At 37.3% G+C, this 16,501-nt stretch overlaps 1 protein-coding gene across 2 annotated transcripts in view; it reads left to right on the plus strand.

Moving 5' to 3' along the window:
• UNC5C (unc-5 netrin receptor C) overlaps positions 1-16,501 on the plus strand; it is a 406,424-nt gene that overhangs the window by 350,965 nt on the left and 38,958 nt on the right. Inside the window, exons 8-11 of one of the 2 annotated variants that reach the window (XM_058295243.2) lie at positions 2,075-2,131; positions 4,148-4,339; positions 5,030-5,374; positions 8,301-8,388. In XM_058295243.2, coding sequence (XP_058151226.1) covers positions 2,075-2,131; positions 4,148-4,339; positions 5,030-5,374; positions 8,301-8,388 — 682 coding nt within the window. The remainder of the gene's footprint in view (positions 1-2,074; positions 2,132-4,147; positions 4,340-5,029; positions 5,375-8,300; positions 8,389-16,501) is intronic. The other variant, XM_058295247.2, reaches the window with a different exon arrangement.

Here is a 16,501-nt window from a genome sequence, read left to right on the forward strand (position 1 = left end):
TCCGCTTCTGTTGTTGTCAGCAGCACGGGAATCTGTGTTTCTTTTTGTTGCATCATCTTGTGTTAGCTCTCCATATGTGCGGCGCCATTCCTGGGCCGCTCTCCTTACGGGGCGCATTCCTAGTGCATGGGGTTCCCCTATGCGGGGGACACCCCTGCATGGCAGGGCACTCCTTGTGCGCATCAGCATTGCGCATGGACCAGTTCCACATGGGTCAAGGAGGCCCGGGGTTTGAACCGTGGACCTCCCATGTGGTAGACTCCCCAACCACTGGGCCAAGTCCACCACCTCTACTTTTTTAAAAAATATAGCTGTATGTTCTGCTTATTCAAGTAGGCCTGTGTTGCAACTTAATAAAAATTTGAGGTTAAACATTAGAACATCCCCAAATACCGATTTTACACTCATTTCCTAGCCTCTCAACCGCAAGTCTTAGGAAGTCCCTCTACTTAAATCACCCAACCACCAACCCCGACCAAAATGATAGTTTTCTGGTATCCCCTACTAGCAATGAACTTGTTTTGTCTTAAGGCTTTGGGTTTCAAAAAGAAAGAACCTTTTCCCTAGCATCTGTGTATGCCCTAGATGTCCTTTTATTGAGTTCACAGAATACAAATGGAGAAAAGGTTATTACCAGACAGGGGTGTTTAAAAATGAAAATCAAACCTAATACATGGACTCAGACAACTGGAATAAGGAATATAATATTTATAAAACTGAGTAGGAGGTTGCAATCATTGCTCTAAAATAAAGCATTAAAAATTAATTCAGAGCAAACCTGTCTGTGCTACAGCAAACCTCTCTTTCATTAAGGTAGCTCTGCATATTTCTCCAGAATTAGTTCACAAAAATAGGTAAATAGCTTGTAAGAACAGAGTGTTCTGCAAACTATCGATGAGCGACCTGAAGCACAGTTTAGAGTTGCTTTTAGTAGCAAAGCTTTACAGACTTTTAATTTTGAACCAATTAATTGTGTTCCTTACAGTTTCCCTGTATTTACCCTTGCATATTACTAGGGAGTTTTAATTTATGTCTCCTATTCATCTCTATTTGATTAATCCAGTCAGTGCTATGTAATTTGAGTATTTCATATGTTGCAGAATATCTTGGGAAACTATGGATGCCAGTCATGTTACATTTAAGAGTTTCTCCAGAATTTTCATTTCAGAAAGTGTGTGTTCCACATTTTTTGGATGTTTTCCCCATCCTTCTTCCACTTCAATAATCATTTCTCATTTTATTGTTGTTGTTGTTATTTGTTTTCCATTTTGGAAAACAAAACTTCTAGTGTTATTTCTGCATTTATAGTTGAAATGAGGTTTTTATTTTGCCCAATTTATTCTCTGAATCCCTAAAATAAATAACCTTATAACCTTTAGGCCCTATTGATTTCAAATGATTCCGAATACAAAGCCTCCAGTTTCCATTTCATTGACAAGCTGCTCAGTCCCTGGGCAGCACCTACTGGATTCCTATTAAATGAAGGGGGGGTGGGAGAGGTGAAAAACAACAGAAACGCCAAAAAGTAGATTTGAGGTGAAGGAAAGTGGGCGGTGTCAGCTTCTGCTCAGAAAATAGATACTTAACCTTTGACCAATGACGACAGGTCTTCTTTCCTTCTATTAAGCCAAGAGCAAGCTGTTATGATTAAATAAGAAAGAGAAAAAAGAAAATAAAACTGTTTAGAGCCTTACTGAATATATCCTGGGAATTAAAGCATATGGCAAGGATAAGGAAAAGGATTTTCCATATGCTAATGACCTTTGATGTCTGAAATAAATTAGATCCATTAGAGTTTATGCTCAATAAAAGAAAGACTTTAAGCACTCCAAAGTTAGTGACTCGAGACCAGTTTTTGCTCTGAAATTCAATCTGCCTTCTTATTAATTCTTAGAGAGGCTCCAGAACAGACAGAAGATGCAAAATCATAATTCTGCACTGAATCAGAATTTTAAAGGAACATAGGTTTCTTTTCCTTTTCTTTTAATTAAACCATTTTCCACCCTTCCCGTTTTGTTTCCCTCATTAATTTGATTTTGTTCCCATTTTTGTTTGTTTGTTTTTTCTTTTCAAGGTTTCATTTATCCTATTTCAACTGAACAGAGAACCCAGAATGAATATGGATTTTCTTGTAAGTCTGATGTTTGGCTTTTATGTTGCTGAATAATCATTTAGTGTTATTGCCTCAGTTCAAGTTTACCTTTCTTTGGATCACAGATGTGCACACAGGAAACAGGAGCCTAATATCGTCTAACATGAAAAACAAATTAGATTTTCACTGCTGAAGAGAAGAAAGGGTCATTTCAAGTCTCTGCCATTTTTAATGTCCATCAGTCTATTATTCAAAGCTTGAGTGCCAGTAACTAACAAAACATATCATGAAATATGCTGCTGTAGATAAAGGGCAGGGTTCAAATGCTAAAAAGTGAAGGTTGAGAAAATGTTGATCTACTGAATTAGAAATCATAAATGTTGAATAGGTAATTATAGCCTGGTAAAGGAAAACATTAAGGATCTTGACAGACTATTCTGACCAGCATTCAGAATCCTGCTGCAGGCCTCAAATAAAACCCAACAGCAAAGGTGAAGGCAGAACTTTGAAAAGCTGTGCTCCCACAACCCAGAATATTTGGGGCATCACTGGGTTTCTGAGAATGTCTGTCAAAATTCATTTGATTTATGAGAAAATGAATGTTCTGGAAACTTGAGGAAAGAAAAAAGAAAAAAAAAAATCCCTTCATATGCAAAACAATTAAATACAAATGCTCAAAAAAATGAAGTGCTTGTCAGTAGGGAATCCTTTATACAGCCAAGAAAGGATTCCATGACACAAGAGTGTGGGTTATTGCATGAGCCACTGGCAATCTACGTGATGAGTTATTACACCATATAAATCATGTGGTTGTGACTCATGGAGAGAAAAGATGTGCCTCAACTTCTAGGAGGTCATAGTCACTAGGAATCTGAAAAATCTCTTCCCCAAAATGCACATGTATATAAAATTGGCCCAAAGAATTTTAGGATGTTCTTGAAAACCTGAAGTACCAACCTCTTTTACAGTGAGAGGAGCAGCTTTGGTTAACTTTGCTGAACATTTTTTTTGGTCACAGAAAACTAAAAATGAGGACTTAAAGATGTCAGTAGGTTTCAGCAAAGGTTTATTTTTGTTTGCCTTGTGTTAATTATCAGCTGATATCCCCTTTTCCAGTTGAATCAGTACATGTCCTGTGTCACCAACGCATCGTCTCAACATTTACAGGAATTCTATTCTTACTTGACCCAGAAACAGATCCATATGCATACTACAGTGTGTTGGTCATGCTTAATTGCCCTCTGGTGTAGTCTGACCTTTCTGATCACAGAACCAGGCCTGTATCTTACTTGGTGCACCCAGAGCTTTATTTTACTCTGGTAATAAGTAGCACAGATGTAAAATATGTGACCAGAAGCCATGAGACACTCAGGGTTCTCAAACATAATACTGTATCTGTATCAAAAAATCCGAGGCTTAGAGACATTTGTCAGCATGAATCTCTGCTTCCCACATCTGGGTCTTCTGAAGGCACACCTTTCAGATCCAACTGTTTGCTACTAATATTTGCTTTGCTTAGTTATACCATTTCCACTCACCCCTCCATTGATTTAGAGGAAAGTGAAAAGAGTGCTATGGAAAGCAATTTTATGACTTGGAATGATACTTAGGAAAATATTCTGGTTCATTAAATATACAGATTCAGAACATGCCAGATATTTCTAACAGAGTGTTTATGTTTATGTTTTTTAAAGAAATATCAGTGAATTCAAAAACCCCCTTTCAAACTTTTCCACGTGGAAAAAAAAATGTTTTTCCTGTGGTTCAGGATGGTTTTAGCTCCAGTTTCTTTATGGGCCTAGTAATAAATGGTCTGTTATGCAGCCCAATTATAAGATAGATGAGTGGGTGGATAGATGCAGAGTGAGAAAGAAAAAGAAATCAGAGATAATTTTCCACTGAAAGGCCATAGTCATTTTATATAGCTTTTGAAATAGATTTGAAATTAACCTATAAAAAAGGCAATAACTGTCTGAAAAAATTATAGCAATGTGTATGTGTACTATGGGAAATTTCTCTAACCAGTTGGTCCAATGTTTCATTCTTCCCCTCCAGCTGCTCCCGATTCCGACGATGTTGCGCTCTATGTTGGCATTGTGATAGCGGTGATTGTGTGCCTGGCAATTTCCGTAGCTGTGGCCCTGTTTGTCTATCGGAAGAATCATCGTGACTTTGAGTCTGATATTATTGACTCTTCGGCACTCAATGGAGGCTTTCAGCCTGTAAACATTAAGGCTGCAAGGCAAGGTCAGTTGACATTCCTAGTCCTACTCCTCTGTATTTGCAAGTAAGCAGTCTCCCTGCATGGCTTCCAAACCAGTGAAATTCAGGTCATCCCATTTAGCTAGAATGCAGCCTCCATGAAGGCAGGGACTTGAGTCTGTTTTATTCATTACTGTATTAATTCCATTCGTATAACAAACTGGAATTGACAAGATACATAAATCTTTTTTTTTCTTCTTTGATAGATTGTTTTTGTAATCCTGCCTTTAACTTCTCGAACTTTTTAAAAGACAGCTGATTGATTGACTCATTGATTTCCTGGGTCTCCTTTTTTTGCTGTTTGACAAGACATCTTATATTGCTGTGAACACAGTGGTTTATAGATGAACCCACATCTAGTATACAGAAAGGAAACAATTATCTTATAGTCACCTAGTGGGGCCCATTGTCTACAGATTCAATCTGTTGAAATAGCTAAATACCTTAGGATTAATGCATAGATGTCAAGGCAAAATATAGAGTGAACTTGGCTATTTATTTGTAACCCATAATAAAAAGTATATATTTATTTAATTACCTGGCTTTTGGCAGAACCTTAGAGTACCTATAACCCAAGTATTAGCTGAGCTGCCTTGCTTTTTGCTCAAAAAGTGTCAGGGGGAATCTGAATAATGTAGGTTGCCTGAATGGAATTCCTTTCTCTTTCTGACTCAGATCTTCTGGCAGTGCCCCCGGACTTAACCTCAGCTGCAGCCATGTACCGAGGACCTGTCTACGCTTTGCATGATGTCTCTGACAAAATCCCAATGACCAACTCCCCAATCCTGGATCCACTGCCTAACCTGAAAATCAAGGTGTATAATACCTCAGGTGCAGTCACCCCACAGGATGACCTCTCTGAGTTTACATCCAAGCTATCCCCTCAGATGACCCAATCCTTGTTGGAGAATGAAGCTGTCAACCTGAAGAATCAGAGTCTAGCAAGGAAGACAGACCCATCCTGTACCGCATTTGGCACCTTCAACTCCCTTGGGGGTCACCTTATTGTTCCCAATTCAGGTAATTCCTAAAAGTTTAAATTGCCGAGATGCAGCTTGAAAACATATTTTTGTACCACAATCTTTTGTTGTTGTTATTTTGTTTTCATTAAGCCTGAAAAGTTAAATGTAGGCTTCTAACCCAAACCTACTTTCAATGTAAACCAAACATTACTTCAGACAAAATCAGCAAAACCATTTATTGTCCCCCAACAAATTCTGAAACCATGTTCTCTAGTATTATACTCACAACTTTCTGCTGAAGTATAATTTAGAGTTGTCATTGACTTTCTTTTAATAGAGCCTCAGAAGGCAACATCAAGCCAGAAGCTATCACTGTTGTCATCATGCTTTAAAAGGACAAATTAATTAGAAAACACCAGTTTGTTCAGTTCCAATTTATTACGGGAAGCACTGCAGAATACTAATTTTTAGATGATTAGGGGACATCAGAATAGACAGTAAATTTTCATTTATTAACTCTTTATTACAAAGTCTTCAACCTCAAGCCATTCACTCCTACTTCTGATATAACTACCTAAAATCAGACTTCATTATGTGTCCTTTCATGGTATTATTTAGCTTTCAGTTTGTTATTTAGTTTATCTGACTCTATATAAGACTCAGAAATCTCTTAAAGAGTGAACTTAAGTTAATGAGTAATAATGTTTGATTTTAAAGTTTGCTATTTTTAATCAGGAGTAGGAATGGGTTTGGAACCAATGGTCATAAGAGGGATAATGATCTCCATAAAGCTTCCTTAACTCTTTTGGACAAGATTGTGAATATTTTGTCATTTCAGTAATGAGAAGTAATTTGACCCAAAGTCTTCACATAGCATAATAAAATAATATATGTAAAATGTAACATGTATATAATCTAAGCTTCTTTAAAAACAAAACAAAATAAATAAAAAATTTAAAAATAATATATGTAAAGCCAAGTAATTACAGAACAGTTGGTCTTCCAGCCTGAATATGAAGTTGTCTTTGACCCATCTTTCCTTTTATTTAGTCCTCCGTTTCAATGCCTTGGCAATCTTTCACCCCATACTTTTAGAAGTATCTTTTACTAAAATTGAGATATTTAATGGAAAATCATTTTCCTGTTTATTTCCATACATTTTATATAGTTGAGGTCACGTTTTACGTAAAATATATTTTTACCACTGCCTCATTAATTCTCATGATATTGTATGATCTTTACAAGATGTTTAAGTATCTTTGTAAGAGTTCATCAAACAGATAGATCAAAATATACTCTACCATTTGTTAATTGCATAACTATTACAGTTGTACCAGAGACAGTTTTTTTCCCCAGGATATTTATTGGATTCTGCCTTTCCTTTTCATTTCTATACCTGTCACTTTTTCTTTTGTGAATTATTATCAAGACTTCTTAAGTGGGAGGGAGGGAACTAATTTGTTTTATATACTTGCTATATACTAGGCAATAGTGATTTATATACACTATTTCATTCGAAAAAGCAATAATAGCCACCTAATAGGTGACAGGCCTTATTCTTGCTACTTTGCATACATAATTCTATTTCATCCTCATAACAAACATGAAATACACAGCTGTCCCCTTTAAAAACAAAAATACTGGGGCTTGGTAGCATCAGATATGGTTTTCCTGCTTCTACTCTTTGCTCTTAACAAACCATTGTGCACACTGGTGATAATTACACTTCCCACAACACCACTTCTCTCACGTTAATTCTCTTCTCAAGAATGTAATGATCAACATTTCATTCATTTATGCAAAGACTTTGGAATAATTCCTCCTCCTCAACTCTCCGTTCTTTATTCTTTAGACTTTCCAACATGGTCAGGCAAGTTTTCTTACTGTCCAATGCTCATTTGGTTTACTCAGTTTTCTTATTAATTAAATTATAAGCTACTCAAAGACAAGATCACTTATCTTTTATCTCGTTATTAACATCAGTTCCAAACACTGTGCAAGGCTCAGAAATGATGCAGTGAGTTTTCTGTTTGTTTGTTTGCTTTCCATGAGTTTTTATGGATCTGAATTAAACTGAACTTAATTGGAATACAATGATGAAGCCAAACATCTTTGGAGTGCTGCCCATCCCAAGTCACTCTCAGTGATGCTGCTGCAATGGTGGTCAGTGGTTCTTATAGCATAACTCCCAAACCACTATCATTGGCATCTTGTTACAACTGGCAACTTGTTACAACTACAAATTCTCTGCCCCCCTCCCCAGACCTTGTTAATCAGAAATTCTTGAGATAGAGTCCAGTGATCTTAATAAGCCCTTAGGTGATTCTGATGTAAGGTAGAGTTTGAGAAACACAGCTTTAGGCGCAGTTAGCTTGGAACACAGCTTAATCCAATAGCCCTACAAAATGGCACCCTTCAGCAACTAAGGAGAAATGCTTTGACTTGGTGTTACTAAAACTAACAGTTGTTCACTCTCCAGAGTTATGTATGAGGAAGCAATTTCTTCACCAATTACTATTCCATTTTGGACTAAACTTTGGTGCTAACCAGATATTTCAGAAATAAATGTGTTTGATACTGCTTTAGTTAGCATTTCCCTGGCTTTTAATCGTGTGGGCATTTTTTTTTTAAGATGCATCGTTACAGCTGTTTGCAATTTTAAGAGCAGTTGTTGGTTTTCCTCTGTTTTACAAGGAAAACAACAGTGGAACCATCTGCCTATTCTTTAAATAAAACAAGAATTTTACAAACTACATCATTTCTTTAGGTAATTCTATGAGAGTTCAGAGGAAGCTATGGTTACAAGGTCAGTAAGAAAGACAAGTAGGGTAACTATGAATATTCATATGCATTTGGAGAAAAAGAAGCAGCTATGGTGACATGGTCACAAAATCTCATTCCCTCTTTATGTGCTGCAAAGGCATTCTCTGGAAGTTTCTTTATTCTGATTCATAGGTCTTATGTGACTGCTTTTCTCTATTCAGGAGTAAGCTTGCTGATTCCCGCTGGGGCCATTCCCCAAGGGAGAGTCTACGAAATGTATGTGACTGTACACAGGAAAGAAAATATGAGGTAAATATGCTTTTTCTGATGCACTTTACTTTATCTGTGTCTGACTTGGAGGAAAATTGTACAACAGAAAGAATAAACCCAATATATTTTTCTTGAGTGCCTTGCTTCCCCCATACATTTTCTCCCTGTGGAGGTCAATTTTCATTTCTCTTTCTCTTTGAAGCTCCAGATACATTTGCAGATCTCGAACATGGGCAGGAGACCAGGGATCCTTTCTCATGTGCACATGAGGCCATATTCACAGAAAAAAAAAAAAAAAGGCCAGAAATGTGATCCATATATTGTCCAGAGAGACATGGTGAGCAGGCACAGGACATCGCTTCATGTGGCCTGATGCAGGAATCCAGCCTGTTCCCATTATAGGGTTAAAGGTCACAAAGAATTGGGCACTCGTTTAACCCCTGGCCCCCCACTCCCTCCCACCTCCCAGTCTAGCATTTTACTCCTCCTCACAGATTCTTCCTTTGGTGGCTCTTTTTTAACTTAAGTGTTGTCAACCTCCTTCCTTTGATTAATCCTTATCAATTCCATACTTAGGCCTTTCAAAATGGGTATAAGTTTGATTAAAACTAAATTTCATCAAAAGGCTCTGCTTATCATGTCATAATCCCAAAAACAAAGTTACTTTAAGTAAAAATAACAAGGGTAATGTGAAAGACAAATTCAGTTTTCTGTTTGGCCTCTAACAAGTCAGATATGGTCTTTCTTGATTAGTTCCCATATGAAGTGCATGTGTTAAATAGAGCTTTAGAGGCCTGACTGATTAATGTTTCTGAAGTACCCTGAGATCTTAAAATAAAAGGTGCTATTGAAATGGAGATCCTTAGCATGTAATTATCATTGTTTGTCCCAAGGGGAAAGGATCAGGCTTCTCAGCACTGAGCACTGAATAGAAAGCATGAGTGACAAATGTAGAAGTAGGTTATCATTATAATGCATTAGACCTTGTCTCTTTCCTCTCTCATCTTCAGAAAAACAGCTATTTTTAGTTTTGTTCTTCCATAGCCAAAAAGCTCTTTTATTATGCTCACAGGCAGATATATTGGTATTTATGATCTGTGTGACCTGGAACTTTTTCCCCCAGGTGGTGTCTTTTCACCTACAGAAATACTATAAGAAAGTAATAAAATTCCTTGAGTATTATTCATGCCTGAAATCTGAACAACAGAAAATCACTGAAAGGCTTGTATTTACTCACATCAAATATTCATTTTTTTCATTTCCTCTGCAAAGCCACATTCATGGATCCTTTGCATTAAGAGACATGAACACTAGCAAACTGCAAGTTACCTTTGTTTTATTATTTTGTTCCTTTATCTTTTCCAGAGTCAAGGTTAGCATTGAGTATGTCCATCTGTCAAGGCCTTTGTCAACATGAACATTTTGTTTAAACAGAAATAGTTCCTGGCTTGTGCTGTATGCTGAGAAGCAGTGAGGTGCCCATGGGCTCATATTTTCCATCAGAATTTGATTCTGTTTATAAGAATGAGGCCAGAGAAACCTCAAGATCTCAAAAGGAAAAAAATATGCAGGAGGAAACTGTGAAACACAACACAAGATAACTGTCTCAAATAAGTGAAAATGTCCTCTCTGCTAATATTCTGTGGTACACTAGATGTGTTTTCGTTAGAAAAAACATGATGACAAGAATGTGCTAGACTATATAATAGCAATATAAAGGATAGCTATGGTTTGCTCTGTACACTTTTAATTTCATAGAATCCTCACCACAACTCTGCAAAGTATGATTGGTTCCGCTTTAAAGATGAAAAACTAAGGCTCAGACAAATTCAGCCGCATTGCTCTAGGTTTCACAGCTAATCACTGAGGGAGACAGAACTCAAACCCAGGGTCATTTAACCCCAAAGCTGCTTTGCTTTCTACCATGCCATCCCGCTGCCAACACACCAGTATATAAACCTAGCCTCTGCCTTCGTATAGGGCGTTCTTAAACATAGATTTTTCCTATTGATCGCCTGAAGTCCTTTCTCTTCACACATTATGACATAGAATGTCTTTGGGAGAAGACACTTGGAGGACATCAGGAGGAGTGCACGTTACTTCAAGGCATTTGTAGGAAAAATCTTATCATTTGTCTTAATTTTCCTTCTCTCTGGGTCCCTTTATCTCATCCAAAACTGAGAGTATTTCCAGCTGGGCCGTATCCAGCTGGTCATCTGCTGCTGTTGAATTGTCTGAAGGGAGGCGTGAACTTAATTACATGTGGCATAGTGAATGTGACAAGAGGGGCCTTATCATTACTGAATATGCTCAAAGAGAAAGTCCCGAATGGCAAATAAGCAGAGCCTAAATGAGCCACAGAGATGGGCGCAGCCGTCTCTTACCCAGGAGGGCAGAGTCAGGAAGCTGCGTTCACGCTTTCTACCTCTCCTGCTTTACAGATCTCCCAAAGAGGCTGCAAAACCTCTGCTTCCCCCTGCGGATACGATTTCCATGATGAATGGTGCTAATGTCGGCCTTTTTGCTGTGTTTCTCATAGCAGTTTTTAAAACATGACTCTGACTCAGACTGAATTTTTGCCCTTTGTCAGTTCTGATTGAAAAACAATTTGAATTGAAGATATGAAAGATAATTTTCCCTTTCCTCTGTATTCTGCACTCGCTGGGCAATTTTATCAAAAGAACACAAAATCAATTTAGAAATGCCAAATAAAAAGATAAAGAGGAATTTTTTTTTTTTTTTTGGTAATCTGTAGGGAGCTGCAGAAGTTTTCTGAACAGCCCAGTGATACAATAATAGCAGGGCTTTTTAAAGATTGATCTGGTACAGAATGTGGGATGAATCGGTAGGAGGAACATCAGGCTTGCTGAAGGCCTGGTGACTATCTGGACTATAGAAATAAGCTAGGTATGAGCAGAGGAAGGGATGACCAAGGTCTCTGTCTATGAGGACAACGGAAAATGAAATATATTTCAGAATGGATAGGAAATAACAACTGGCTAGATGGACGCAAAGGCAAGGAAAAGTCACAAAGAATACATTTAGGGATCAAATAAGAATTGTGAAAGCAATGAAAGAGGTTAGCATTGGCAACTCACTCAAGGGGGAAATGGACCAGTTCAGATTCAGATGTGTTCACCTCACCTTACTGTAATGTATGCAAGTAGAACGTGTGCAGGAGATGCAAAAATCACAAAAGTGAGTGGAACCTCTGAGGAAGAAAATGCAAAGGTGGAAAGAAGACAGCTGAGGGAAGCAGCTGGGAAATACTAATATTTAAGGTTTGAGTATGATGTGAGGAATGAAAAAGACATGTAAGGTTAAGTCAGATAAATAAATTGCACCTTACACAGTGCTTGACATATAGTGGATCCTCAATAAATATTTCGAATGGAGGAATGAATGATTGGAAGGATAAATGAACAAACCACAGTTAAATCGGTATCCCAAAAGTCAAAGATAGAGAATTTCAAGATGGAGAAGGTAGTGACAGAGGTGTAATTAAAATGAAAATGTGAAGAGGCAGAACCATAAAAAAAGTCACATGAATTTGTGAACTGGAGGATGTTGGTGGTCTTTTCAGATTTTTTCTTTGGGTGGTGGCGGCGGTGAAGCCCCCGTAGAAGGGGCCTAAGGGGTGAGTTGGTGGTGAGGTAATTAAATCTATCATATATAGGAACTGAATATAATAAAAGAGGGCCAAAATGTCTTTATATGCATATTCATATAGGAAAAGTTTTCATTTATTTTAACATGTTATTATTTGTAACTTTGTAAAAGAGCAGTTGACAATATTATTCTTAGTGAAACTCGGTGATATTTCTCTTTTTAAGGTAGAAATTCATTTCTCATTCATGATTCTCACATGCCTCAGTTTGAAGGAATAGCTATAAAAAGACTAAAGGTGTGGGTGTGGTGAGAGTTGGTATATTTAAATCTTATTCTCTCACTGTTCTCTACAGTATCTATTTCTTGAAATCATACTTATAAAAGAATGATTCAAAGTTGTTTATGAGAACATATTCTTTTCGATGGAAGCAAAAACTGTAAAATAAATAAATGAGAAGAAGATGACAAAATGGGGAAAATAAGACTGGAAAAGACAAGATAAATTCAGATAAACAGTTAGAATAAAAATGTTCAACGTAATTTCCAGTACACTTCCTGGAAATCCATCATGAATTTATTATTGCAAAGCTTTCAAGAAAGGAGGCTTTTAAGTTACAGATCCATGTGTCCATGAAGAAAAAAACACATCCAGAAGAAGCTCAATTGCATCTTTCGTTAGTATAATGAACGGCATCCTTAAAATAAAATTTAAAAAATTAAAAACACAAGTTTGAGATGGCTAGTTCTTTTATTGTTGTGTAATGTAGGTAGATGATGTAAGGTTCGAGGTGGTTTACAGCCAAATTTAGTAAAATAATTACACAAAGATTCAGTAATTCAGTCCATGTCACAATGCTTAAATCTGACCTGGATAAATCTAGGCATAGATATTGGCCTGTCCAGGGAAATGGTGGTATTTTACTCCACTGAGTTTTTGATAACAAGTAAGTGAGATATTCCCTGCCAGGTATCTAGAGTGCAAGTGTTTTAAGTTGCCAGTTGTGTGTGAAGCTGTATGCTTTAAAAGGCAGCTAAGCCTAGGGTGGGATTGTCATCCTGAGGGACCTGCCAAAAGACATGTGTTAATAGAGGATGCCTCTCCTCCACACACGTGGATAGAGATAGATTCTCCTCAAGAAAGAATTTTGAACCTGCTCTAGCAAACAGACAGAAATAGTTATCAAGGCCCTAAACCCATATAAGAAAACCAAAGTACACAACTGTGTGAAAGAAACCATATGACTAGGCTTTGTTGAGGGAATGAAAAACAAATGAAAAACATCTAGCTTTGTTGATGACTAGTTCTGTTTCCTTGGAAAAGTGGGTTAACTCTGCTAGATTTCAATTTGCTCAACTGGAAAAAGAGGTATACTATACTATACTATACTATACTATACTATACTATACTATACTATACTATACTATACTATACTATACTATACTATCCTTTCCCTAACTATCCTACAGATGTACTGTGAAAAGCAAATGAAATTACTTATATGAAAGTGTTTGTAAATTATGCACTTTTGTGTAGAAGTTCTCCCCATTAATAACAAGCAAAGGATTGGAAAATAGCCCTCTCTCTGGAATTTCATCCTAGAGACCTCAGAATTCACCCCAAATCTGCCATGATATTATCCTTGTTGGACTTTAAAAGGCCTTTAAATTTATAATTATTGTTCATTGCTGAATTTCTATTTAATTCCTGCTTCTGCAGCTAGTTTTTGCTCTGTATTCATTTTCATATCTTCTATGATATGAAATTTTTGTTGGAATAACTTAGATGTAAAGGCGTGACGCCCTTTCTCCAAAATATTGAATTTTATTTATTCCCTACTCTTTTATTTTATGTGTTTTAATATCTTCCCTTTATATTAATAAAGGAAATGTGAATTTAGATACTCTCTCTTTAGGTTTCTTACCTTCCCTATGTCACTGCTTCCATGTATCTTTGGAACTGTTTCCAATATCATCATAACTTCCTTCATCTGGGCAACACATGAAAGATTCTTATCATTATTTCTTCTTTGGTTTTCATTCCCTCTTATGAATTCCACTTCACCACTTCCCTATTCATTACATTCTTGCACCTCACTGGGTTAATAAATTCTTTTGACACCTACTACTCCTCTTTCTTTCCTCCAAGAATGGTGCCCATCAATATTGCATGCCAGGGATGTGCATGGAGAGCACAGTTCTGACAGCTCCCTAACCCAGCAGGGAGTCTTCTCCCTTCTGTTCCAACTCAGTGATGAGAGGAACCCCTCCTCCTTCCTGCCTCAAGCACCGGCTGCTAACGCCAGACTGAGAGACAGATGTTTCCAATCCCCAAATACATTGCAAGGACCACTTGAAATGGATTCCACTTTAGTTTTCTTCCTTAGAAGTTTTTAATGCTAACTTCTCAAGGCACACTTGTAACTAAAAATGTAGGAGTACCAATGCTTCAGAAACTGCAGTTATTGCATTTTCTTTTTCTTTTTTTTTCTCCCCCCATTGTAGGAGAAGTAGAATCAAGCAAGAACAAGGCCATTGCTTAGGGCAGATAGTATAATATTAACTATGGCAGAATTAAAACAAAACTGCACTCATGTTCTAAGAGAAGACAAGCTGGGTTAAGCGAAATGAAGAACGAGGGCATAAAAGGGGTATGATGAGGTCCCAAGCTCGTGCTAATAAACTTATGGCTCCAAATATAAGTACATTTCCAGGTACCTAAATAACTTTATTTTTTTTTTTAAGATTTATTTATTTATTTAATTCCCCCCCCCCCCTCCCCGGCTGTCTGTTCTCTGTGTCTTTTTGCTGTGTCTTGTTTCTTTGTCCGCTTCTGCTGTCATCAGCAGCACGGCAAGTGTGGGTGGCACCATTCCTGGGCAGGCTGCACTTTCTTTTCACACTGGGTGGCTCTCCTTACGGGGCGCACTCCTTGCGCGTGGGGCTCCCCTACACGGGGGACACCCCTGCGTGGCTGGGCACTCCTTGCGTGCATCAGCACTGTGCATGGGCCAGCTCCACACAGGTCAAGGAGGCCCGGGGTTTGAACCGCAGACCTCCCATGTGGTAGACAGACGCCCTAACCACTGGGCCAAGTCCGTTTCCCAATAACATTAGATTTAATGGAGGAAACTGATATTATTCAGAGTGAAGAAGATAGTAAAAGACTGAAAGTCGGTAAAAATTAACTTAATTTTCTAAAATGGTGAAAAAAAGAAAAGAACACAGAGAAAAGAAAAGATGAAAAAAGAAAAGGTGAGGTCCTGAAGAAATTTTAGAATAAAAGAAAAAGCAGTGATAACAACGGTTTATTAAGGGAAAAACATGCCAAATTAAATTGAGTCCCTATAATTGATAATAATAATTGTCAACAACTGTGAAAGATCTAAGATTTTACCTTAGATGTGAGCTAACAAGTTAGCCTGCCACAGTTTCATTGGTGCTAATTGATGACATAAGTCTCCTGGGTCAGAGATGAAGAACAGTTTATTACTCACAGCAGTAGCACTAGCCAGAATATCATTTTTGTGACAGATTCCTGAGCCCCTATTTCAAAAGGGCAAAGAGGGCCAGATGACATCTATACTTAGTGGGTGCATTATAGTAAGGGAACCCTGAGTTTTAGGGAACCTAAATCTTTATAATAGTAAGTAAGCTTGCCTATCCTTTATTCCAGAGGTAGAGGCTGACTTTATCTTCTGTAGCTGTACAACCAAAGAGAATCTGGAACCAAGGGCAGTCAGTGTCTGACTTGCAAAACATGCAGAAATTTGAGAGCTCCATGAAGAATCACCTACCAACAATATTAAAAATAATAATAACTATCATCATTCATTGAATGTTATATGAAAGAAAGGTCATAGACAATAAACTAACTTCTAGATTATGCAAGTATGATATATAAGCCATACATAAAGGCTAAAGAAAAATCCATTTCAAGGAGCCATTGCAATTATAAAGGAATTTGATATGTCCCCTTTAATACCCTTGTGAATGAAATGGAAAGATGTGTACTGGACAGTGTTCATTTTAATGGGTTTATATTTGGTTTAACTAAGTAGCTCAAAGTATTGATGACAGACTAGAAAGAGGTTTTGAGTGATGTCCTTGAAAAGGTTTCTGTCCTTGGCCTATTCTTATGTTACAGTGTTATCAGTGATTGGAATGAGAATATAAATGGTAGGTATATCCGATTTATGGAGGATGAAAGACTAGACAAAATAGCCAGTATTGGAAGGAAAGATACAGCATTCAGAAATAGATAGACTGAAATTTTCCCTGAAACTATTAATGTGAAATTAAGTAGCTAAATATAAATTTCTATGCATAGGTTCAAAGCTATCATTACAACCACAGAACTACAGAGACTTAGCTTAAAAGCCTTTCATGTTAACAATACTTAGCGCGGTTAGCATTAACAAATTACTTCACCTCTTTGGGATTTCATTGCCTTATGTCAAAAGGAGATGCTTAACCATAGGATCTCCATCTTCCTATCTAACTCAAGCATACTAAATAATATTTATAAATAATTACTTGATTGAGA

This window comes from Dasypus novemcinctus, chromosome 1, assembly GCF_030445035.2.
Source record: "Dasypus novemcinctus isolate mDasNov1 chromosome 1, mDasNov1.1.hap2, whole genome shotgun sequence".
In the NCBI taxonomy this organism is placed as follows: domain Eukaryota; kingdom Metazoa; phylum Chordata; class Mammalia; order Cingulata; family Dasypodidae; genus Dasypus; species Dasypus novemcinctus.